This window comes from Phascolarctos cinereus, unplaced genomic scaffold (assembly GCF_003287225.1).
Source record: "Phascolarctos cinereus isolate Bilbo 61053 unplaced genomic scaffold, phaCin_HiC Scaffold_1;HRSCAF=81, whole genome shotgun sequence".
NCBI lineage: Eukaryota > Metazoa > Chordata > Mammalia > Diprotodontia > Phascolarctidae > Phascolarctos > Phascolarctos cinereus.
The window spans coordinates 28,481,454-28,508,412 of NW_027555514.1; the positions used below are offsets into that span (position 1 = coordinate 28,481,454).

General features: G+C 35.6%; 1 protein-coding gene across 2 annotated transcripts in view; it reads left to right on the forward strand.

Moving 5' to 3' along the window:
• The window catches only part of TOP2B (DNA topoisomerase II beta), an 88,546-nt gene that overhangs the window by 11,154 nt on the left and 50,433 nt on the right, over positions 1 to 26,959 (forward strand). The window contains exons 2-11 of one of the 2 annotated variants that reach the window (XM_020971095.2): positions 6,411 to 6,581; positions 8,284 to 8,374; positions 10,610 to 10,673; positions 17,549 to 17,694; positions 21,128 to 21,225; positions 21,911 to 22,123; positions 22,439 to 22,612; positions 25,163 to 25,264; positions 25,345 to 25,482; positions 26,596 to 26,734. In XM_020971095.2, coding sequence (XP_020826754.1) covers positions 6,411 to 6,581; positions 8,284 to 8,374; positions 10,610 to 10,673; positions 17,549 to 17,694; positions 21,128 to 21,225; positions 21,911 to 22,123; positions 22,439 to 22,612; positions 25,163 to 25,264; positions 25,345 to 25,482; positions 26,596 to 26,734 — 1,336 coding nt within the window. The remainder of the gene's footprint in view (positions 1 to 6,410; positions 6,582 to 8,283; positions 8,375 to 10,609; positions 10,674 to 17,548; positions 17,695 to 21,127; positions 21,226 to 21,910; positions 22,124 to 22,438; positions 22,613 to 25,162; positions 25,265 to 25,344; positions 25,483 to 26,595; positions 26,735 to 26,959) is intronic. The other variant, XM_020971097.2, reaches the window with a different exon arrangement.

The following is a 26,959-nucleotide window of genomic DNA, read 5'->3' on the forward strand; positions in this document are numbered from 1 at the left end:
ATAAGTGTGGAGTATGTATGTGGAAATAGTCTGGATTCATATCCTAGAGCAAAAGGAGGAGCTATGATTATATAGGCAAAACCAGGCTGCATTATGAAGGACTTTGGATATCAGGCCTTAAAGTTTGGGCTTGATAAAATGGGAAATAACAAGTGAGGAAAAACATAACAACAAAAGGATTATCGAGTAAGCATTAATTTTTTTTGAAATTTAATATTTTATTTCCCCCCAACTACATGTGAACATAATCTTTAACCTTCATTTTTTATCATTTTTGTTCCATATTCTCTCCCTCCCTCTCCTTACCCATCATTGAGAAGGCAAGCAAGTTGATAAAGGTTATACATGCAAAACATTTCTGTATTAGTCGTGTTGTGAAAGAAAACAGACAAAAACCCCCAAGAAAAAGAGAAAGTAAAAACACAGTATGCTTCAATCTGCATTCAGATTCCATCAGTTCTTTCTCTGGAGGTGGATAGCATTTTTCATCATAGGTCCTTCAGAATTGTCTCAGATCTTTGTATTACTGGGAATAGCTAAGTCATTCATAGTTGATCTTTATACAACATTGCTGTTCTAATGAGCATTTCTTCCAGGCTGTGTATAAGGCTAATAGTCGATAAAACTAATTCAAGTCTTTTAATATTGGTTCTCTGTTAGCTTTTTTAATATGGCTGTTTGACTATTTTTCAGGCTGAGTTACTGAGTTTATAGTAATTGATGAAATGTATTTTTGTCTAAAGGTGTATATGTATATATATGTACATTACTATAAACAAAAACAACCTTTACTGAGCAATGTGTGTTAATCAGCACAGGCATGCACCTAGTATTTAAAAAATTCATTAATTCTTGTCTATGTATACACACACATATTTCAGTAATGCTGTCCAAATTTTACATTTGAGAATTGATTTATAAGCATGGAAATCTAGAGATGACCTCAAAATGTCTGATTCATTGTGGCATTCTGTAAACGAGGTATTAGCTGCATGATTTTTATTATTTTACACAAGAGTTCAGAATATGAAAATTGAGTGCCTTTTTCATTGTTCCAACATCTATAAGATGTTATTTTGTACAAAGATATCAGTTTTTTAAAAGAAATGTTGAAAATATATTGTAATATCCCTTTTGTACTGTACTAAATGTTCTTCATAGAGGAAAATAATTAGGAAAAGCAAACATTTAAAAATGAGTGAGGATGAATAAGAATCACCAGCATAGCATACTGTAACTTTTGAGTCTTTACTGTCTTTCCAGAAGAGATCTTACTAGACCCAACAGAATCTTTATATGTAGCCTAAGCGGTCATTTAGTGGTGATGGTAAGGGACTTGGGGAAAACTGCAGATGCTAGAGTTGCTTCAAGAGAGAACAAGGAAAGCTTTCCTAACATACGTCATCTGTCTCATATTTACTTGGTGACCCTTGGCAAGTCATGTAACCTTTTTGCCTCAGTTTCCTCATCTGTAAAGTAGGGATAATAGCAGCACCTACCTCCTAGGGTTGTTAATGAGGATCAAATGAGACAATATTTGTAAAGCACTTGGCACACTTTAAAGCTCTATATAAATGCTAGCTGTTACTATCATTATCATTATTGATATTATTAACAACTAAGAGGCCAGAATTTTGAACAAGTTTGGTATGATCCCTGTGATTTGGGCAGCTTCAAATGTGACTTAATTGTTTGGAGATGTCGAGTAACCTCTGTACCCTAGCGAAAGTGCTTTTCACTTAGTTTCCTCTGGGGTTGGGCTAGGTAGCTGAAGGCTGAATGACTTCTTGGACAAACTCTTGTTTAGGTTCCTTATATTCTTCTGGGAATCAAATTCTTACAAGTCACTGCATCCTAGGTGTAGCTGTTATGAGAACCTTTGGGTTTTTTTTTAAGCAGTAATTTGTCCATTTATTAAATTCACATTTTTATTTTATACATTATCTCATGGGAGAAACAAACTAAATTAGAAAATGTGTTGAACGTCAAAATTTTCATGCAACTCACTTGTTGCTGGCTTGTAATTTCATTGTTTAATTACTGGCTAAAGAGATTTATGAAGAATTTATGGATTATCTTTTGCTAATAGAATTGTGTTTTGTTTGGAAGCTTAATTTATTTTTTCATTATGTCAAAACTATATTTATTGGCTCTGGACAGTATATTATTGGGCAACTTGATAGTAGTTATGTGTAAACTGATTTTCTCCTGATTTTATGATTTATGATTAACTGATTTTATGTTTGAATAGAAAATGTTTAGTAAAAATAAGCTATGTGGTATACTATTTTATCTTAACATATTGTTCAACTCTTTAACTTTATATAAAATCTATGGTAATAGGAAATTATTATGAATTATAATTGGTGTTTTTATCATTTAATATTTGAATGCCCATAGTTTGTGGTATAATTCTTGGCATAGTTTTGAATATGTAGAGGACATGAATCCTGTTCTCTACATATAAAGAAATTTTTTTCCTAGTACAATGTCTTAAAGAAAAAGGTAATAATTTCTGATTCTATTACCTAGGCTAGAGGCTTTCAACCTGAGGTCCATTAACTTAAAAAAAATTGTTGATAACTGTATTTCAGTGTAATTGATTTACTTGGGAAACCTGCATGTTTTATTTCATTTCTACAGTTCTCAGAGGATAGATGCATAGGCTTTACCAGTCTGCCAGAAGTCCATGACAAAAAACAAATCAAAAAACCCAAACAGTTAAGAAGGCCTCTGATCTGAGTCAGTGTAGTTCTACAACTGAACAAACATTATGATAGATCTGACTTGCATACGCTTCCCTCCCATTCTGTTCTTTCTTTTTAAAATCCCCAATTCTATTTTCCCTATTTTCTATCCCAAACTAAAAATAATGAGTAGATATCATCTCATTTCTTACAATAGGCTTTATTTAAGTTGCCTCTGAACTCTGGAAAACAGTCTTCTCCTTTTATTAGGATGGGGGAGGTTTAGCCATTGCAGATAACTGACCCTGCTAACACTTCTTGGCATTAAGGAATCCCATGTAGAAATAGAACAGTGTTTTGTTGGTACCCAAATCACAGAGAACTCTCCCAATCTGGTGGAGCTGACTCCAGCTTCTGTGGCTGCTACAAGATTGGTATTTGTGCATCCTCTTCAATTTAATTGGCAGGGAAATTCGAGTGAGCCCTTTGTGTAAGAGTGGCAGGATAATCAGAGCTGACACCCCAAGAGTTATCAGCACATAAGGGATTAGCTCTCTGTGACCCACTTGAGGACGCAGGTTTCATGGCCACTTTTGGATGTAGCCCTTAGCTGATATTGGTCATTTATTCTTTTCTTGTTTTTCCTCTTACAAATCAATCATCACTTATTTATTGGGTGCCTCCTATGCATTAGTCTTTCAGAGGCACCCAAATACTCTGTCAAAACAGCAAAAAATTAAATGACTTGCCTTTGTTTTTTGTCGCAAAGCTGGCAGTTGGACAAATTAACACTAGAGCTGATATCCTTGACTATGTCTGCCAGTTTGGTGTTTGGTATACAAAACTCTACTTATCTCATTTTAATATAAAAATTAACACACGCACAAGTGGTAATGTTTAGGAGTCCACTGTAATCCATCTTCCACACCTACTACATTAATATTCTTGAAGTATAATTATAACTGTTACTCTCATGCTTAACAAGCTTCAGTGCTCCCTTTTGCCTCTCTACTTGGCATTTAAAATCCTTTATAATCAGGATCCGTCACCCGTTTCCTGGTTGGTTACACATTAGCCTTACATACTTTATGCTTTAACTGCCCTACTTGTTTGTTCCCGGATTCCTTAGAATCCGCCTCTCTCCGTGCCTTTGCACAGGTTGTCCTCCTGTGTTTGGAATGCTCTCCCTCCTCACTTTTGCCTCTTGGAAGCCTTGGCTCCCATCAGTGCTCAGCCTAACTTCCAATACCTTCAGTATGTCTTTCCTAATTCCCCTAATTGAGAGCTCTCCTTACCCCTTCCCCTCATCTATTGTTTGTGTCTGCATGCATATATCTATATCTATATATCTATATCTATATCTATATCTATATCTATATCTATATCTATATCTATATCTATATCCATATCTATATCTATATCTATATCTATATCTATATATGTATGCACATACATATGTATGTATATATGTATGTATGTATAGATGTATGTATGTATTTCATTTACTTATCTGTGAATATATTGTATCCTCCTTGGTAGAATGTAAGCTCCTTGGGCAGGAGGGGGGCTGGGAAGGGAAACTCACTTTTTGTATTTTTGTCCCTAGTGCCTAGCACATAATAGGTATTTATTAAATGCTTAATGATTGGAGAAAAAAGAAAGACAAACTTGTAGCAAGTAATTCCATTTCCCTTCCAAAGCAGAGTTTCTTAACCCGGAATCTGTAAACTTAACCCCCCCCCCCCACCCACATCACAACATTTTGGTAACTATTTCAATATCATTGGCTTCCTATGGATGCTATGTTATGCATTTAAAATATTATTCTGAGAAGGGATCCAGAGGTTTTACCACACTGACAGAGATCCATGACCTATAAAAGGTTAAGAACCCCTAATCTAAAGGCTGGTGAATATACTATGAATGGTTACAGCTAATGTCCTCATTTTCAGCATGGGGACATAACCATAGCAATACCTTTGAACTGTGTAAGATTGTTTGAAATCTGGATTATTGATAATCCTGTTTAATATCCTTAATCTCTGTCAATCTGTTGGCAAATGCTTGTCATAGTTACAGTGACTATATTTTCCATATTAAAGATTGGAACACATGATCTAAGAAATAAACCTTTTTTATTTTAAAGCTCCATTAAACTTTACTTTAATTTTTTGGATAATTAATTTATTTTTAGCTTTCAGCATTCACTTCCATAAGATTTTGAGTTTTAAATTTTCTCCCCCTCCTACCTCTACTTACACATTCATATTAAGCATATTTTCACATTAGTCATGATGTAAAGAACAATTAGAACTAATGGGAGGAACCACAAGAATGAAGCAATAAAAATAACAAAGGAAAAGGAGAGCGAATAATACGCTTCCATCTGCATTCAGACTCCATAATTCTTTCTCTGGATGTGGAGAGCATTTTCCATCTTTAGTCTTTAGGAATTGTCTTAGATTGCTGCGTTGCTGAGAAGAGCCAAGTCTATTAAAGTCAGTCATCACACAGTGTGGCTACTATGTACAATTTTCTCCCGGTTCTGCTCATTTCACTCAGCATCAGTTCATGTAAGTCTTTCCAGGTTTTTCTGACATTTGTCTGCTCATCTTTTCTTATAGCACAATAATATTCCATTACATTCATATAGCACAGCTTGTTCAGCCATTCCCCAATCAGTGGGCATCCCCTTCCAATTCTTTGCCCCCACAGATAGAGCTGCTATGCATATTTTTGTACATATGAGTCTTTTTCCCATTTTTATGATCTCTTTGCGATACAGACTTAAAAGTGGTATTGGTGGGTCAAAGGGTGTGCACATTTTTATAGTCCTTTGGGCATAGTTCCAAATTACTCTTCAGAATGGTTAGATCATTTTACAACTCCACCAACAATGCATTAGTGTTTCAATTTTCCTACATCTTCTCTAACGTTTATCATTACACTTTCATTTTTTATGAATTTGGGAGTTGTGTGGTCTCCATAGCCCATGTCTTGTTTCTTCCCACGTTTCTCTTCAAAATCTCAGAAATCTTACTGTAGTAAGTGTGGCACAGATCTAACTTGCCCTATCAGGTGTCCTTCTGAATCATTAGGTAACCAGGGGGGCACAGGGTGGGCCATCCAGAGCAAGCTTTCAGTGGGCTTCCAGACTTGAGCAGGCCTCATTCTAGTTGGAACTCATTTCCACTGGAAATTTTGATGACGGGAGGAAGAGAGAAGGTCTGACATCTCTATGAAAGGGCTGGTTTGGAAAAGTCTGCTTGACTAGATTCAATTCACAACAGTATATATGATTGGTTTTTGTTTTAGTACAAACTAGTGTGACCATATGCAAGTCTTAACATCTCTGGGCTTCACTTTCCTCAGCTATAAAATGAGGGATGAACTCCAAGGTCCATTCCGGTTCTAAAATTCTATTACTCTATAGAAAAAAAAGGTTATTTTATTTTTATTTACCTTTTCTCAGAATTTCTTGTGATCATGTTATATGTAAATTGGGAAACCTATTTAAAAATATAATAAAAACTTTATACCCACAATTAACATAATTATACATTCTACAGGTGATACTCTAATTTCAAGTGACAACCAACTTAATAGAACTTAAAATTGAAAGAGGCTGAGAGAAGGTGTTAAATTTAGGAAGCAAACATTTAAATGATCAATAAAGATTTTAGTAATACTTTTTCAGTTATTTATTTTTTTGGTTAATTTTAGACTCTTTTTGATCAGAACAATGCTGCAAAAAAAGAAGAGTCAGAAAGCAGTAATAAAAATGATTCTTCAAAGAAGTTGTCTGTTGAGAGAGTTTATCAGAAGAAAACACAACTTGAACACATTCTCCTCCGGCCTGATACATACATTGGATCTGTGGAGCCATTAACTCAGGTCAGTGATATTCTTTATGCATGTATGTATATTTATCATTTATCATGGACTATTTTGACTATAACTTCAGAGATGGGGATGAGAGGTACGTATGCTTCAGGAATTTTATTCCTTTGAGATTCTTTGATGACTGATTAGGTATGTAAAAATTAAAAGCCTTTATTTTCCATCTGATCATTATATAAATTAGAGAAAATTTGTTTTAATGAAAGAAAAAAGTCCAATAATCCTTCAAGACAAGCATTGAGGGAATTCTGAATCAGAAACTTACCTTTATTTTGTGTGCAGATAGAATAATATTGTAGAAATTAAAAAGAGTATGATTTGGGGGTTTATTGTAGTTCTAGTCATTAAATAGACTACTGAAAAGAATACCAATTTCTTTGGAGGCCATTTTAAGGTCTCATATCATTTTAGTGTATAGCATGTTAATGAGTATAAATTTTTTTCCCCCAAAAATTCACACTGTGTGATAGTACAATTCTGAGAGAATGGAAATTATGCATCCTTCCTGTAGATGGTTTAATTGTGGCTTTAAGAGAGATCTTGCCAGAGTACCAAACTTCACTCAGTGGGTGTGAAAATAACTTTCAATTGTACGTTTTGCCCCATGAGTCAGACCTTTGAAGTAAACTATCTGCTTGTTTGATTGTGAATAGTCTCATGCTTGTCCAGACCTTTGTCCATATGCAGAGTAGTTTGTTGGCTAGAAGGGAATTGATGGCCTTTTTTTTGGTTAGGCAGTGGGGTTAAGTGACTTGCTCAGGGTCACACAGCTGGTAAGTGTTATGTGTCTGAGGCCGGATCTGAACTCAGGTCCTCCTGACTCCAGGGCTGGTGCTCTATCCACTGCTTCACCTAGTTTCCCCTGAATCTATGGCCTTTTGATGATTCTTCTATAGAGCCATGGTATCACCCCTATTTCGAGAAGTTAAGTTATGTATAGAATTAAGCTAATGAATGGAAAAACACTCTGAATTGATTAAAAGACTAAAATGTAGGTGGTTGTTTGTCTCATTATTATTTGATTTAGTTATATTGAGGTACCTCTACTAAGTTGCCTCAGTGCAGTGGCAGGTGACCCTCAGCACTCCAAGGGTAAGCCAGCTGAATACTGTTTACTTTTTATATATCGATCTAGCTGACCTTACCAAAGTGAGCCCATAGCCCAAGCATTGAACTGGCTATTATTAGAGGAGCAGTGTAGTGAAATAAAGAAAAGCTGATCACTGGAAAGTTGATCATCAGGTGATGAATTTTTTTGGCCGTGAAAACTCATGAAAAGACTATCTGTTAAAGTGTGGAGGGGTTGTGATTTACATTTGTGGAATAAACATCCACACCAGTGAAATTATGAATCTTTTGAAGTATTATACTGAGGTAGGGAATGTTTGAATTTCCAGTCAGTCTTTCTGCCTTATATTAAAAATTGAACAATTTTATATAAGAATGTATATAAGAATAGGTCATACAGAATGAGCAGTTTCTCAATTTTATGGATGCTTAGGTTAGAAAAAGGAAAAGAGGATAACACCATTTAGTTCATGAAAGTAATTCACCCTTTTCTAACTCTAATGGACTAAGTTTGTGGAAGGTGAAGTTAAGCAAAATTTTCAATGGTAGAATGTGGTTTTTGGATTGTGTAAAATGCATACTACTGACACATGTAGTAAAATACTCTCTTTGAATTTTGTTTGTACAGTCAATGTGGGTTTATGATGAAGATGTAGGAATGAATTGCAGAGAAGTTACTTTTGTACCAGGCTTATACAAAATCTTTGATGAAATTCTTGGTGAGTACCTTTTAAAGAATTAAGACAAGTTCTCTCTTTTGTTAAGTAGTTGTAAGGTCTCAGAGCTCCATAGCGTTGATTTACACAGGGTTCCCAAGGGACATCACACACTGAATGCTCATGCTACTTCAGAGTGCTTACAGGGTAGCTGAAATGTTATACTATGTTAATATATTGTATTTGTATGCATCTTTGAAGAAGTTATAAACAGTTTCCATTAGTCTGAATTTTTATCCACCTTTCCTGTTTTAATCATTATCATGTTTACCAAAAAAAATAAGGAGTTTTTCATTTTGGAGGGATGTGTGCTAAAAACGGCCTTTGGGGGCTTTTTGTGTGTGTGTGATTTGAAAGTTAGCTACTCTTATCATCACAGCCCTTTCTCCCAATAACTTCAACTTAGCTGAAAGCCCAGTCTTCATTCAAGTAAACTTGTCCTTCTGCTCAAAATTTCAGTCTCTGTATTGTTAAGTAAAGTTCAGACTCCTTTGCTTATTTTTCAGGGCTTTTCATAATTTGGTATGTTCTGTTTTTGTAGACTAATTTTGTATTATTTTCCTCCATTTACTCTACACTCCAACCAGATTGAACCACTCTGTGTCCTCTCAAAATGCTATTGTGCTTTCGCATTTCTATGCCTTTTTTCATGCTGTCCCAGGTACACAGGACAGCTTATCTCTCACCATTGGCCTGATGAATTAATCTCCATCTTTTAAAACCCAAATCAAATTCTACCTCCTAATATAAAACCTTTGCTGATTTCTCTCCCTGTCGTGTCTCACTTTTTCAGACCTTACATAGCATTTTGTTCTTAACTCTGTAATGCAGTTGAGTAATAGTGTTGATTTAATCATTTGTTTTTGTGTCTTATCCCCCTACTAGACTGTAAGCTCCATGAGGGGACAGATACTTGTTTTATTTAAATTTTATATCCATTCTTTCCTTTCCAAAGCCCTCTGGTGTGTCTAGCTTAGTCTTCCCTATGTTGTGTAGTTACTTCTCCTGGCTTATATCCCTTATATTAACATTCTAATTTAATTCTAATCACCAGCTCTCAAGTCCAGGTTCTGGAAGGGAAATTGTATAATAAAAAGAATGACGATCTGGAATATAGGAGATTTTGTTTCTCAGTCCCAGTGCCTTACTCTGTATATGACCTTGGACCAGGCATTTAATCTCTCTTGGCCCTGCTTTCTTCATCTCCATGATTCTATTATAAATCACAGTAAGATGTGACAACCCTCTCAGGGGATGTTTGTATTTTAAAAGGAGAGATTGTTAACTAAAATCAATCTGTGTGGTAAAAGGGGGAGGTATTTTTGAGCAAGGGGCCTTTGCCTCTTGCGTGCTTGGAGTCTCTTACTACTTGCTCTGAAGGCTACCCAGACTAGAATAATTAGATGGAAAAGGCTTGGGTCCCCTATTCATTCCTTCTTCCTCAGTTTTCAGCTCCATGTGTTGAGGGGAGTATTTCAGGGCTAACCCTAACCATGTTTTCCATTTCCTTTCCATTTCCTAAACCCCGTCCCCACGTACCCAGCAATATTCCTTTCAAGTTACATGCTTGTGGGTTACAGTGATCAATTAAGACTACAGGGCTTAATGTCTCCAGTTACAAGGTTTCCAGTGTATCATTTTCAAAGACAGGTTGTTTATGTAATTTAGAGTTCTAGTGAACTTGTTTTGAAATTAATGCACTAGTAAAGAATGTTAGAGTATTTTTAGCATTAGTCATTTTTGAATTGTTCTTAGAATACTCATGACAACAAATGTATAGGATTAATCTATATTCTCCTCAAAAAATTGGTTGTTTTTCCTGGCTGATTTGACTGAAATCAGTTAAATTAGGTGGTTTTTTTTAACCTCATGATGAAAAGATTGAACTTAACATTTTTTAAACTGCAAGCTGTGATCTTATCATATAAATGCCATAACTACGTTTTGTATAACATATGCTGTTTGAAGGGACTGAATTTCAATTTTACTGCTTTTTATATTTATTTGTAACTAACTTTTCCCCGTTTTAGTTCAGTTGAAATGCTTCATTTTGATTTCAAAGTAATCCTCAAAATGTTAGAATGTGATGTTGCTTTAATTTTGTAATGAATGCTAATAGTAACTTAAAAAAATTTCTTTTGCAATGTTTCACTGTTTATGTATGTATTTGTTTTTAATAGAGCTTTACACATTTACTTAAATAGTTGACTGTTCTCACCAAAGTGTTTAATTTTGTAGTTAATGCAGCTGACAATAAACAGAGGGATAAGAACATGACCTGTATCAAAATTTCTATTGATCCGTAAGTATTTATCATTAGGCTACTTTAGCGAGCTTTCCCAGCTAAGTAAGTTGTTTCATACACGTGGCTCCTGACTAATGAACGTGCAGCTTATGAGTCACCTGTATGTGTGAATAGCTATTGCTACTTCATTTCCCTGAATGATTTCTTTCCTATTAATCAGTTCCTCCTTTTGTGGAAGCCTGCTGCTGTTTGAGTTATTCCCCACTACCTCAGAAGTAGAGTCTTTGGCTGTGTGTCTCCCCAAACTCATCCCACCTTCTCTTGGAACCCTGTGCTACTTGAGCTATACCCTGCAACAAAGCCATGTGCTTCTAGAGCCCTCCCCAGTAATGTTCACCTTTTGTTCCTAGAAACTTTTCTTCTATGGCTTTCTTACTCATTTCTTGCCAGACCTTCTGCTAACCATGTCACAATGGAAGCTGCCTATCTTCCCACCACACTCTTTGCCATTCTCACCTACACAGGGCTCAGTGTAACTCAGACTTGAAAGGTTTCAAGGGAATTTGGGATTGAAGGATGAAATCAATAGGCTTTTGGGGGCTGACTTAGTACCTAAATTACAAGTTATAAGAAATAATTTTCTGAGTCATAAGCAACTGATTTTCAAAGGAATTTTGGAATATAACTTATTCGTAATTTGTAGACTGCCTGCCTGTTGTTTGCACTGTAGAATATTTGCAGAATGTTTTCCTAATCAAATTCACTGCATATAGTGAAATGAATAATGGATTTTTCTAAATCGTATGAGTTTATTGTTCTTTTAATAATTTTGTTTTCACAAGCATCTGTTTTGTGAAAATTTAGATTATACTTATCTTTCATAATATCATACTTAGTAATTCAACATTGGCATTAAAAATAAAGAAAAATGAGTGGACTGAGAACATTTGTTGTCAGTAATCTAGTTTTGGATAATATTCTTTTTTATTAACCCCACAATAAAAATGATTTTTGGTTTCATTTCTCCTATCTTTTATGACATTACTGCCACATAGTCATGTTGTTGAAGTTTTTTTTCTTATCAGTGAGACTTGGCACAGTCTAATAATCTCATAAATAGAAGGTCAAAATTAGGGAAGGAATAAAGACATTTTCTAGCCTCCATTGCTTCTTTTTGCCTCCCAATTTTGGTAAAGTTTTTGAAAACAAAAAATTCATTTAACCATATGTTACATTTGAGGAGTGTTAGTAAATATCATAAAGTACTTACTATCTGTAAGTGAAGGCAGCCATCTTTAGCTTTCTTATTCAGAGTATAGAAAAGAATACTGAAAGTGAAGAGAAAATGATGCATTCCTTAAATGAGTGCTTAATATGATAGTTGAATAACTGCATACCTGCTTATATCTGCTAAGCAATAACATTTCTTGCCCCATTAATCCAACACATATACTTTCTGAAATTCACGTAAAATACTACTACAGTGAATAACATTATAAAGATAGGTTTACATGTCAAAACTGTTTTAATGTCTGTAAGGATGAACCTTGGAACAATACTTTATTGCTATGGTTGTTCCTAATTTTATGTAACAAATTATATGCAAAAAAATAATCCTGTTTTAACAAGGGCTTTCTTTGGTACCTGTTTAGCAACCTTTTTAACAAATGAAATTGTTTTCAACATTAAATTCTCTAAAAGAGTTATCTCAGTTCATTACATTAAAACGGTTTGGTTACTGGTAGTTATCTGGGAGAATAAACATCTTTAAGATACATTAACAAAGACTTGCAGCCTGACTAGTTTTGAAACTTTATTTGTTTGATTTGGAGATGATGCTGAGCTCTCCACTTCCTGCCGGAAAAGCCCACTTAAATGTTCATACAGTCAATTTAAAACCGACATGTATCTAGAAGGTACAAGGAAAAAAGGAATAAAATAATGTCCCTATGACAAATTTCTCTAAGTCTAATAGATTGGGAATATCATGGCTCCTCAAAGGGGTCTCTAGCAAAATGTTCTAGGATTCTACCTTTGGTCTTGTGTTATTTGTCATTTTTATCAGTCACTTGGATGAAAGCATAGATCACTTGCCAAATTTATAGATGATGCAGAACTAGGAGGAATAGCTAACTTGGTGGATAACAGAGTCAACATCTCAAAAGATTCCAGCAAACAAGGATGCAAAGGAAATATAATGAAATTTAATAGGGGTTTCAAAAATTGACCTAATAAGAATAAGAAGTATGGCTAGAGAGCATGTCATCAAAAAGATCTAGAGGGCTTAGTGGATTACAAGCACAAGGAGTTGATAGTGTGATAGCAAACAAAAAACCCTAATGAAGTTTTTGGAAGCATTGAAAGATATAGTGTCCAGAACATGGGAAGAGATAGTCCTTTTCCTTGATCAGGGTACACATGGAGTATTGTATTCAGTTTTGGATGCCCCAGTTTAAGGATGATTAATTTCAACCATTGAAGACCGTCAGTCAAGACATGGAAGTGTTGTGATCTATGTCAGTGGAAGGTCTACCTGCACTGGTAAGCTAGAGCATGTCTCGGGTGATTAACACCTCAAGATAATGCCATGTAACAATCAGTTAAAGCAACTGGGGAGAGGAGATGTTTTAGCTTAGAAAAAAGACCACAGGGGACCTAACTGTCTTCAGGTATTTGGAGAACCATCATGTAGAAAAGGATAACTCTTCTGTTTGGCCCCACAGGACAGAAGAGGGGACACTGGGTAGAAATTTCAGGAAGGGTGATCTAAGTTAAATGTGAGGAAGAACTTAAAATTAATGCTAGCCAAAAGTGCAATGGAACTGCTTTGGGAAATAGTGGTCTATCCATTTTAAGAGGTCTTCAGGAACAAAACTGACTTAAAAAGTTGCAAAAAGGAATTCTTGTTCTTTTCTGGATTGATCTGTGTGTTTCTTTAGGTCTTTTTCAACTATGAGAGTCTGTGTTCTTTGTGAATATTCTGAAGATTCATAGGTTCACAGATCTAGAGCTTGAAGGGTCCTTAGAGGACACTGAGGCCTCAGGGGGTTAAGAAACTTGCCCTGGGTAATGCAGATGGTAAGCATCCAAGAAGAAATGGCCATATATTGGTTAGATCAGCTGACCACTGAGAGCTGTGATTTCTGGCAGTATATTATTTACACTATGAGAGTCATGGTATTCAGAATGAAGAGGGTGATATCCCCACTGATCTTGACCTTAGGAGACTGCTAGAATATTGTGTTCAATTCTGCATGCTCCATTTTTGGAAGGGAAATGATAAAGTTGAGGGTATCCACAGAAAAGGGATCAGGATGACAATGTCTTGAGATCCTGACACATGAAGAGTAATTGAAAGATTGAGGATGGTTATCCTAGAGAAGATAAGATGGAGGGAGCACATAATAGCCATCTTAAAAATTCTTTTGTGGAAGAAGGATTTGACAGCTTTTGCTTACAGAGGACCAGTTTTAGCTTAGATGTAAAAGGAAAATCTTCCCAACAAAGAGTTATCCAGAAGTAGAGTAGGCCATGTAAGTAGATCTTTAAGCAGAAGCAGGCTGATAACTTATTGGGTGTGTTGTTGGGGAAGAGGTGGGTTGACCAGGTGGCCTCAGAGGTTCATTCCAATTTTGAGATTCTTTGATTCTGTTTATGAAATATCACTTCCATAACACAGTTCAAAGATTCTCTTGCAGCAGTGAGATTTCACAAAGAATTAAATGTCAAGTAGGCAGGCATTGAGTATCAGAGCTGGTGACTTTTGGACTTGACTACTACCAAAGTTCATCTATGCAATTTTGCTGAATTAATTATCTTATTTAGTTATTTTGCTTTTTAGAGGCATGTGAATTGAGTATTCTTTCACGAAGACAAAGGATAACTTTGACATTTCTTTATTTCTGTTATGTATCTAAACCCTGATTTCTTGTTGAAATGCTTTTTATAGCAAATTTCATTGGGAGACAGTTGCTTTAATAACTGGGCATTTATTTAGATTTTGCTTTATTATAGTTCCCTACAATGACTTTTTTGCTTAAAATTTTGTATAACTTATGTAAAGAAGATATTAAAACTAATTTTAGTAGGATATAGGTTGAGCATATAGAGAACACCATCTAGACCTTATTCTCTCTCTTCATGGTCTCCTGAACTGTGGGGATAATAGATATCAGAATAACTAGGGTTAATAAAAAACAAGAACAGATTATACGAGGGATGACTGTGTTCTTGTACTATACCTACCGCTGTTATAGAAAACTGTAAAATTTGGAGAAACCTTGTGTGAAAGGAAATTAAATTCATTAGAAGAGTTATCAACGTTAAAATAATCTGTTGGTAGTTATCTAAGGTAGTAGGAATCTTTAAAATAACTAGGGCCTGATATCTTTTACAGCCTTAAACTGATTGTATGAACTAAGTGGGTGTTTTCTGTCAGGAAGCAGAGAGCTCAACATCATCTCCAAATTCAACAAAGTTTCAAAACTATTCAGGCTGCAAAAGATATCAAGTCTTTGTTGATGTATCTTAAAGATAGCACCCTAGGTAATTACCAGCCTTTGAAACTTTGTTATCTAAACTAGAGGAAGGAGGAGCAGCTCATAGAAGTAGGAGAACTGGAGCACTGTTGGGGTGTGTGTGTGACAGAATGGCCCTAAGATTCAAGACTGGGTGATTGGGAGAACGCTTTTGCCCTTGTGATAAGAGATTGAGAAATAGTGAAAGGAAGTTAGTTTTGGGTAGAGATGATAATAAATTCAGTTTTAGATAAGTTGAGAGACAGAAGTATTTGCTTTTATTTGCTTATTTTGCTTTTAGTAAACTAAGTTACTTCTGAAGCTTTTTGTTTTGTTTTCATTTTACTTTTTATAATAACTGAATCTTTTAATAGGATACCAAATACTTAATAATACTTCCATAAAAATGTGTATGGAGAGTCAGATAAGAGACAAGTCACCAAAAAGGCACCTCTTGGTGTCCCAGGCAGTTGTCTAAGATCATAAATTATAGAGCAGGTCCTATGGAAGTGTGTCATTGGACACTCCCCAAATTGTGGAATCACAGGTTGGTCAAACTGAATTTACGCGAGGGCAGCACCAAGTGCCTAGTGAGTCACACTGGACCTACAGTTAAGATCATAAATGAAACACAAACGGAAGCTATCTAACTTTAAGCTAAATATCAGTGCAAGTCAGTAAATGAAATAAGTTGATCTGATCTAAAGGGCAAGAGATTCTATGGCAAGACGGCTAAAAACAGATGTTGGACAGAGTGGTTATTGCCTATACTTAATTTTGTGTGGTCATATTTAAGAAAGGCAATTTAATTAATAAATGTGTTTTTATTTTAGTATGTGAGTTTGAAAGAAAAAAGGTGTAACAACAAATTCTTAATATAATGTAATGATTAATATTTCACTGTACTAAAATATTCATCAAACCCAAAGAATATTTGTTAATGTTTCAATATTAGCTTGAAAGGGGTTGTCTAGTGGATGTGTTGTACTTGGTATTCTGACGATTAACATCTTAATAAATGACTTTCTTTAATAAATATATAGATAACATGCTTATGGTATTATTGATGGTACAAACCTAAGAGGGATAGGTAACACATTAAGTGGAAGTCTAGATCTGAAATATTTTGGCAGACCAGAGCGCTGGGTCAAATCTAGTAAGAGAAAATTTAATGGATAATGCAAATACTACCCAGGCTAGATGATATCTGGAAGTATTGTGTTTAGTTCTGGGGGCCACATTTTAGGAAATATGTTGATAACCTGGAGGGTGAGCTGTGTGGTGAATGGTCCTGAGGTCATGCCATATAAGAATTGATTGAAGGAATTGGGGGTGTTTCTCCTGGAAAAGAGAAGATTTGGTGATCATTCTCTTCAGGTGTTTGAAGGACTATGTGGAATAGTGAATAGACTTGTTCTTTTTGATCCTAGTGAGCAGACTTAGAAGCAGTGGTTGAAAATTGCAGATAGGCAAATTTTGACTCAGTCTTAGGAAATCTCCTCAACATCTAGAGTACACCAAAGGTAAAATGGGGTGGGCTGCCTTAAGATGTAGTGAATTGCCACTCACTTGAAGTCTTCTCATCAAGGCTAGATCATCACTTGTTGAGGATGATGTAAAGCAGATTATTTAGATTTAAAGTGGCAGTAATTTTTAAGGCAGTACCTCCAAAATGAGTAGTAGCTAACATGACACCCAATCTTTTCTCAAATCAATCTCAGAGGGGGTAGTAGTGAGACTTTGTGACTTAAACCCTGAAAAAGAAATTAGAATAGTTACTGTTTTAACTTTTAAAGAACTGATGAAGTTCTTTAATCAGGTTCTTTAATCTATAATCTATAACTGTGATTCATATAATAGAGAAATAGACCTTCGTGTGTTTCTTTAGCATGTGATGACAGAAGTTCCAAGGATCTCCAGCCCTAGATCTAGTCTCCTATATTTCTTTCCTGTCCATAAATCAAAATTAAACCAGGTCCTTGTTTTATTTTGTATTCGTCTAAGGGACTTCCCTCTACCCCTCCACACCTTCTACCTGAAAATCTTTTTAGACCTTCCTCAGATTCATGACCTGAAGCTGAAAATAGTGCTCTAAATAAGTGCTCTAAATTCTTAAAACCATTTTTAAAAAGAGTTCTGTCACTTGCAACTTGTTGATCTGGCCAAGTTATTTTTACTTCTCTGGATCTGTTTCCTTATTTAGCAAAATGAGGATATTAGTTGTTCTCTCTAAGGTCTCATCCAGTTTTTAAATACTGTATTCTTATAAAATGATCAGTGACTTTTAAGTTGGAAAAGTAGCTTTTTTTGGGTATTATCACAGCATATTTTGATTGCTTTATCTTTGCAGAGATGATATTTTAAAACAAATATGCAGGAGCATTTTTTTAAATGTGATTCCTTACTTATTTACAGTGAATCTAACATTATCAGCATCTGGAATAATGGAAAAGGCATTCCTGTAGTGGAACACAAAGTAGAAAAAGTCTATGTTCCTGCTTTAATCTTTGGACAGCTTTTAACATCTAGTAACTATGATGATGATGAGAAAAAAGTTACAGGTAAATTACTCCTAAGCATTGTGACTAAATTTTTTTTCCTTCTATTAACATAATTTGTTGTTAATTTACTTTTGTTATATCGAGATAGTTTCACATAAAACAAAGTTTTGTATCTGGAAAATGTTTTTTTGTAATCTATAAAACACAATCCTATAAGAATGTTATCATAATAAATTAAAAGTGATAATTTAAAACCATGATTCTTAAAATGTATCATTACACTGTGTTGTTGACAGTATCCTTGGTCTTTAAAAAAAAAAACTTTGCCATTCTTATTTCATGATTTTAGTGTTAACATTTTGGTTTAACCCCAGTCCACAGTGGTTCATACTAGTGAGGCAAACCACATATTTTTTTAAAAAACATTTTTAACCGATTTCTTTTTTTTTAAATCACCATAGTTTCCCTCAGTATCCTCTTCCCTTCCCTTCCCAAACTAGCCATCCCATAAACAAGGAGAATTTTTTTTGGATAAAAAAAAGAGAGAGAAAAGGAAAAATACATTTTAAAATTTATTGTGCATATTTTGTTTTGGCTCCGCTTACTTCATTCTGTAAATGTTCATGTAGATCTTTACGTGCTTCTCTATATTCATCACATACATAATTTGTTATACCACAATAATATTTTATTACATTCACGTGTCACATCTATTTTGTGTCCAATTCTTTGCCAATCACAAAAAAGTGCTACTGTAAGTATTTTGTTATATGTGCAGATTTCTTCTTAAAATGTCCTCCTTGGGATATAAACTCGGTAATGGAATCTCCAGGTCAGAGGGTATGGACATTTTAGTCACTTTATTGACATAATTCCAAATTGTTCCACCAACAGTGCTCCAGCGTGCCCATCTTCCCTCCAAACCTGGCTATTATTTTTTTAGGTCCTCTTCGCCAGTTGTCTGGGTGGGAGGTGAAACCTCAAGGTTATTTTGATTTACACTTTTCTTTTTTATTAGAGATTTTGGAGCATTTGTGGTTGTGGATACTTTGTAATTAAAAAAAAACTATTCATATTGTTTGACCACATCTATTGGGGACTAGTGTGTTCTGTTTGTTTTTTGTTTGTTTGTTTGTTTTTGTGTGTGTGTGTGTTGTTAGTTCATATATCTTGGATATAAAATTCTTGTCAGAGAAATTTGATACAAAGTTTTTCCCCCATTTGACTACTTCCCTTCTCATTCTAGGTGCATCATTTTTGTCCGCAGAAGCTTTCCAGCTTCATGTGATCAAAGTTATCTCTCTTTTAAAAAAATTGTAATTGCTTCTGTTCCTTGTTTGTTTAAAAACTCATCTCCTGTCATAGCTAAGAGAGTAATATGATCTTTTCTAATTTTTTTAAATAGTAGGATCTTTAATTTTAAGGTCACATATCCATTTAGAATGTATTGTGGAATGTAGTGTGACGTATTGGTCTAAGTTTAATTTCTGGCAGATTGCTTTCTAGTTTTCCCAGCAGGTTTTGTCAGACAGGGAGTCGTTTGCTAAGTTTTTTTATGTTTTCTGCTTTATCCAACATTGGGTTATCAAGTGACATTGTCTACTCTGTTCCATTGATCTACCTCTCTGTTTTTAAACCAATACCAGATGGTTTTGATGACTCCTGCTTTACAATATAGTATCATAAACAATACCATAAAAAAGTTGAATGTGCTTTGATGATGGGGATTATGTGTACACTTTTTTCCTTAATTTACCTTGATAAAGTTGATTTTGCTACTTCCTTGTAGCTCATGAACTATTAATAAACTGGGGAAGTAGTGCAAATTATGATTATGGAAGAGCTGAAGGATGTTGATAGAAAATATAAATTTCGTGAATTTCACATGTTCACTGGACATAGTGACATATAAAGCATTTTGTATATATACTCAAAGTTATTATAAAGTTGGGAGGGTCTGTAGAACCATTTTACTTCTGTACTTCAGTAAGTCATGATTTCCATTTACTTCTTGCCTGGATTATTGTAGCCTCGTACTTGGTTCCTCTCTTCCACATAGTTGCCTGAGTGCTTTTCCTAAAGTAGTCTGATAACATCCCTCAGTAAATGGCAGTGGCCCCATCACCTCTAGGACCAAATTAATAGAAATTCTTCTGTTTCTCATCCAGGGCTCTTTACCACCTGTTTCTAATGTATCTTTGCAGCCTTATTACACATTATTCCCCCTTTCATGCACAGTATAGTTCAACCAAACTGGCTTTTTCACTATTCTAAATACCTGACATGCCATCTTCTGTATCCATTGGTACCTTATGTTTGGAAGGCCCTCCCTCTTCCTCTTGGAATCCCTAGTTTCCTTCAAAGCTCTCAGCTCAGGTACTGCTCCTACAATGAGGCCTTTTCAACTCCTGCAACTGCTAGTCCAACCCTCCCCTGCCCTCCCCACTGCCACCTCATCCCCGCCCCAGCCATTACTATATATCTAATTTGTATATATTTTGTATGTATTTATATACCTGCGTGTTTGTTTCCCTTGACAGAATATAAGCTTCTTCAGGGCAATTACTTGCTTGTCTTTATGTCCCCAGCAATCAGAGGCATGATCCCTACCACATGGGTACTTGATTGATTCTTGAGCCACAACCTTAACTGTATTGCTCCTACTCTCAAAACACTTGAGAGTGACTCCTTATTTTCCCAAGGATAAGCTACAGTTCTTTCTGCCTCCCATTGAAGGTCCCCTAGTCCTTGGCTCCAGCCTTGCTTTTCAGCCTTCTTTCCTCTTACTCCTGTTCACGTAGGATGCCCCAGCTCTTCCCACACTGGACAGCTTCATTGCCTGCACCCATGCGGTAGATGAGTGCCCCGCATCCCTCCTCCTCTCCGGCTCTCAGGCGTTTCCTCTTTGAAGCCTTTCCTGATCCTCCCAGTTTCTCACTTGTCAAATTCTATTTCTTTTACTTGTGTATGATGTCAGCATGGACGGTAGGAAGAGCCCTCAGTTTAGAGTCAAAAGACTAGAGTGAGCGTCTCGGTTCTGCCACTTACTGCCTGTCTTTGGGCCAGTCACTTAGCCTCTTTGGCCTTAGAGATGATGGACTTCCTTCTCTGTAAAACACGGAGGGGGCTGTTGGAACTAGATGACCAGAAGCCCTTCCTGCTCATAAGTTCTGGTCCTGTGATGTGAAGGAAGACTCCTTCCTTTTTTTAACTTTTACTTTAGAGAGTTGCCTTGGGGCACCGAATGATAAGGTAAGGGACTTGCCCATGTTTACAGAGCTAGTATATGTCCAAGAAAAGAAGTAAACCCAGCTTTTACTGATTCCAGTGTCAACTCACTGTCCACTTCAGCACACTACTTTTCTTTGATACAGGCATGTCATGATTTGTAAAGTAAAGCATATAGACTTGTTTAGAATTTATGATACCCAGTTTGATGAAGTTCCCTTTAAAATTGTTTGATTAGAACTTTCTCATTTAATTGTTCTTACAGGTGGTCGTAATGGTTATGGTGCAAAACTTTGTAATATTTTCAGTACAAAATTTACAGTTGAAACTGCTAGTAAAGAATATAAACATAGTTTTAAACAGGTATGTGTACTTAGAAAATGATTCACTTATCTTTTTTTTTTTTTTAGAAATTTAAGTCAACACCTACACTTACATAAAGTAAACATCATGCAAGTGTGAAGTAACATTGCTGCTTCATTAGCCTTCCTTCTAATCATATGCTATTTTGAGTAACTTTTGCTATTAAAGCACGGTTAATAGGGTAAAATCATTTCAAAATACCTGGAAGAAGTCTAATGACACCCAGATTCTTCTTCACACCTCTTTTATTTAATGTTTTGTTTCATTTCTGTGGGACCCTTAAAATATAATGTTTTACATCACAATATAAATAAAAAATTAAAATAGGTGTTTTTTGTTTGCAGAAGATTAACTCTATTTTGAAATTTTTCACTATAAAAATTTTGAAATACTAATTGTACTCTTAATGATAATTTAGTATTTTGTGTTTTTTAAGCTACATAAATTGCTTTCCTTCTGTTTTTCAATAATCAAGTGAAAATAGGAATGTTTAAAGTTAAAAAATATCAGCATATTATGAGATGTATGAAATTAATTTATTTGCTTTAATGTGGAAGAGAAAATGGATATAGTTGTGGAAGTTCAAGGCTTATGTCTTCTCTTCCATAAAATTTAACGAGGTATATTTTTGTTCTTTGTGCTTAAAGCATAGAAGAAGCTTTAATAATATTTGAATTTTTTAAAGACCTGGGTGAATAATATGATGAAGACTTCTGAGCCCAAAATTAAATACTTTGACGGAGATGACTATACATGTATAACATTCCAACCGGATCTGTCCAAATTTAAGATGGAAAAGCTCGACAAAGATATTGTGGCCCTCATGACTAGAAGAGCCTACGACTTGGCTGGTTCATGCAAAGGGGTCAAAGTCATGTTTAATGGGAAGAAGTTGCCTGTAAGTCTTCTCACAGTTCACCTAATCAGTCTTAATCATGTAAATGCTTCTGTAATCAATTTATTTATCTGGTTTTTGCTTTATTTGCTTTTCTGTTTGACTTGCTACTGGAAATCAGTGGCTGTGGGTAAAAGACAGGACAACTTCCCATGGGTCTAGAAGTATGACAAAAAAGGTGGGTAGGGATCATTTGGGATGGAGCTCCATTGATAGTAAGAAATGGAAATAGAGAAAACATAAGGCAACTACTGTCTTGTGCACCTGCTGCTCTGATCTGACAATGTAGGATTCAACAACTTTTTTTGGGCCTTGTAGGTAAATGGATTCCGCAGTTACGTAGACCTTTACGTAAAGGACAAATTGGATGAAACTGGGGTTGCCCTGAAAGTTATTCATGAACTTGCAAATGAACGATGGGATGTTTGTCTCACATTGAGTGAAAAAGGCTTCCAGCAAATCAGCTTTGTAAATAGTATTGCTACAACAAAAGTGAGTAAACATACAAATGTTGAACTCTTCAGCCAGGATTGGAATAATGCTTGGAGTCCTCATTTAAGGGCAGCTGGGTAGTAGCACAGTATGTAGAGCATTGGAGAATCCGAAAGACTCATTTTCATGAATTCAAATCTGGCCTCAGACACTTACCATCTGTGTGAACCTGTACAAGTCACTTAACCCCATCTGCCTCAGTTCCTTATCTGCAAAATGAGCTGGAAAAGGAAATGGCAAACCACTCCAGTATCTTTACCAAGAAAATCCCCCAAAAGGAGGTCACAAAGTGTTGGACATGATTGTAAATAACTTAACATCACTGTCATTTAAATTTTCAAAAAAATCTTACTGTGCCATATAACAAAGTAGTAAAAATAACTAATTAAGTCATGATTGACTTTTTAAAATCAAAACTATTTTATGTGAATTAGGAGTAGATGACTGAGGTCTTAAGAGTTGAAAATGTCACATTTTTAATTAATATGTGCCATTAATTTATGAAATTTAGAATAATTTAAAATTTTCCCTCTGCCTTTTGAATGAGTCTAGTCAGTTCAGGATTACTTAGGAATGATTATCCATTTTGTGGATTTTCTAGTCCCTCTGCTGTCTTTCTCATTGCTTTTTTGATATTTGATTGTTTTGTTGTTTATTTGAAAGTCTGCTATTAGAATAGCAAGGAAAATAAAACATTAAGACCTAAACTTTCTAGTTTTTCTGCTAAATATGTCTGATAAAGGTTTGTTAGTGTGTGAGGTTGAAAACAACAAGTAAGGTGAAAAATTTGGGATTATTGCCTTATTTTTGTTTATTTTGTAAATTAGTAGTTGACCTTTAAATGAAACACTGAATAGTTTTGTACAACTTTTGAGGAGCTTTGTGTTGTCTGTATAGTATTACTTATCTTTTCCCTGTAATACATGTACAGATAAGAGCTTATCCCCTGTTAAAAAGAGAGAAGAACATGTGAATCAAACAGCTGCTCATCTCCAGCCCAGTGATGGGGGACAGAGTTAAAGGGCCATAGTGGCTTCGGCCTGGAGGCCTCCTGGAGATGTCCTAGAATTGTGGGAGGTATAATGAGATGCTAGTTTATCCAGGGGAAGAAAACAAGTACGGGGATTTTAGCAGTTTATGAATTTGATGTGAGTCATGGGTGTGGTAACACAGCCAAGAAAGTGAGGGCAGTTTTAGCTTAGGCATATAGTGTCTAGGAGGCAGGAGAGGAAAGGACTGGGTCCTGGTCAGACCCATCTGGAGTCTTGTGCTCAGTTCCATGTACCACCTTTTAGGAAGCACATTGATAAGTTTTGAGGGTCTTGGATGGTGAATGGTCTGGAAGTGCACACAGTATGAGAATCAGTAGAAAGAACTAAGTATGTTTACTCTATACAAGAGAAAACCTTGGGGTGACATGATCATGGTCTTCACCTATTTGAAGGACAGGAGAAAAGAAATTGACCTTTTTCTTTAACCTCAAAGGACAGAAAAGCAGTGCATGGAAGTGAGAGAGGCAAATTTGGGTTTGACATAAGGGAAAACTTCTTTTCAAGTCAAATATCCAAAGAGTTGCTTCCCCTACATCATGGCTCCAGGGCCAGACAAGACAAAGGGCCAGTGGGGTGTCAAAGGGAAGGGGTTCCACATACTACTTTCTCTAGGGTTCTTGGGTGCAGGGCCCTAGACTCTCAAGCTTAGATTGAGGAAAGTTGGTGGCAGTGATCTGAGCAGACCAGGACACATTGCCTTCTGTCTCTCCAGCAGGGGTGATTTTCTCACTGGGCTAGGCCAGCTTGCCTATCCCTCCCATAAAAGCTGGTGCTAGTTCATTGGTGTTGGAGATGAATGGAAAGATCACAGACATAAAGATGTTTGCAAATTTTAAAGTGCTGTTGAAAAATCAGTTGATATTTTTGTCTTTATTATGTGCCTGCTATGTTTAAAGTGAGAAGAGGCACCTTGGTCTGAGGGGTAGAGAGCCAGCAGCCTCAGAATCAGGAAGTCCTGTATTCAAGTCTTACCACAGAAACATATGACTGTGTGACCTGGGCTCCAGTAATAAGTTGTGGGAAAGTTACTGAACTGAATTAGATATTAGGAATTTCCTTAGTTGGGTGTTCCCTAGTCTGATTAAATCATAGGTCTAACCACAAAAAAGTACAAATAGTAGGCATTTAGTAGATGCTGATTGATTGAAGTTCTATACATGAACTTAACATATAGTTTTTCTTAAGAAAAATCAGACTCAGATCATATTTGGACTGTGATTTCCCAAGGGTTTTCATACTGTGGAGCAAGACCAATTCTGGCTCACTTTTCCTTGCTTTGTCTAAAGAGCCTAGACAGGAAAGGGTAAAAGGTTGGCTTTGACCCTATGAAGCATTTACAGTAGCTAGAAAAGAGAGGCAGTCATTGGGCCAGGAGGGCATGTGGCTGAATTGGTTATTTTGACTTTCTGTTTCTTCTGGGAGCCTTCCCTGATTTTTGAGAATTGCTACTCTGGAAATTTGATAGTGGAGAGCTTGAGATCTTTTCTTTCTTTTTAAGGGTGGAAGGCATGTAGATTATGTAGTGGATCAAATCGTTGGCAAACTGATTGAAGTAGTTAAGAAAAAGAACAAAGCTGGAGTATCAGTGAAGCCCTTTCAAGTAAGTAGTGCCTAATGCATTCCCTAGATCCCTGAAAAGTTATGAAAAATTTTCAACATAGTGTTCTTTTCCTCTAACAGGTAAAAAATCACATATGGGTTTTTGTGAACTGTCTTATTGAAAATCCAACTTTTGATTCTCAGACGAAGGAAAACATGACCCTGCAGCCCAAAAGCTTTGGGTCTAAGTGTCAGCTATCTGAGAAATTTTTCAAAGCAGTGAGTAAAAAATGCTTTATTCATTTATTTATTTTTGAGTAGGGAAGCATGGTAATTGATCATCTGATTTACTTTTCATCATCTTTCTCCTTTCCTTGAACCTGGGTTACATCAAGGCTCTGTCCTGGACCACTTTCTCTCTATACACTCTTTTCTTGGATATCCTTACTTACATCCACATGTTCAATGATCATTTATGCAAATAACTCCTAAATCTTTCTCTCTCTGCCTCTCTCTCTCTCTGTACGTGTGTATGTGTATTTCCAGTTGGATGTCTCATTGCCATCTTAATATCTTCATAGCAGAGCTCATTATTTCCCCCCTCTAAACTCACCTTTTCTACAAACTTTTGTCTTTTTGTTGAAGGCATTACCAGGCTCATAACCTTGAAGTCATCTATGTCTCTTCTCCAGTTTTAAAATAATTTTTAAAATGTTTTCATTGATGCTTTTTTTTTAAAAAAACAATACTATCACTTCCCAATGATTGTCCTCTCCTCTTCTATCTTTTTCACACTAGCACCAAGAAAGTTAATGTTGTAATGTTAAAAATTTGGCAGTGAATTTGGCCATCAGGAGAACTAAATTCTCGCTTTCTGCCACACTTCTAGCATCAGAGAACTTGTCTAGTCTTACTGATTCCCTCTCTATAATGTCAGGCCCTTTCAAGTAGGAATTATTTAATTCTTTGTACTTAACATCCTCAGAATTTAGCACAAGACTTGCAGGAGAATATCAAATCCAGCCCCAGGCACTTACTATCAAGTCACTTCATCTCTCTGAGCCTCAGTTTCCTTGTCTGTAAAATGGAAATAATAACAGTGCCTACTTGTGAGGGTTGTTGTAAAGATCCAATGAGATAGCCTTTGGAAAGTGTTCTACAAACTTGAGAGCACTACTGAGAAATCCCCCAGGGTTGATTGATTCCTTTTCTGTCACTCACCCCATAGGGTCATGCACACATTAACTGGTGCTTAGTAAATGTTTGTTGAATTAAAAAGGTAGAAGTTAGTCATAAGTGAATGCTTTAGAGCATGACAGTATTCCAAATAACATGTTTATAAATTAGCTAAATATTTTTAAGTGATCCAGTAGGGAAATCTTTTCTTTTTAGGCTTCCAACTGTGGTATCATAGAAAGTATTCTGAACTGGGTCAAGTTTAAAGCTCAGACTCAACTGAACAAGAAGTGTTCCTCAGTCAAGTACAGTAAAATCAAAGGCATTCCCAAATTGGATGATGCGAATGATGCAGGTATGAAAGACCAGTCTTTACTTCTGTATTTTCACTTAAATTATACAAATTTAAGAGTTTCCCATTTATTTATATTCTTTAGGAAATGAGGTGTTTGAGTCAATTGAATTTTATTCAATTTCTTGAATAAGCTACTATCTGGATTACTAATTTTTACTCAACTAAAATTCAGTTGATTACACTAAATTATTATATAATTTAATTTTTATGAAGTAAGTAATTTAG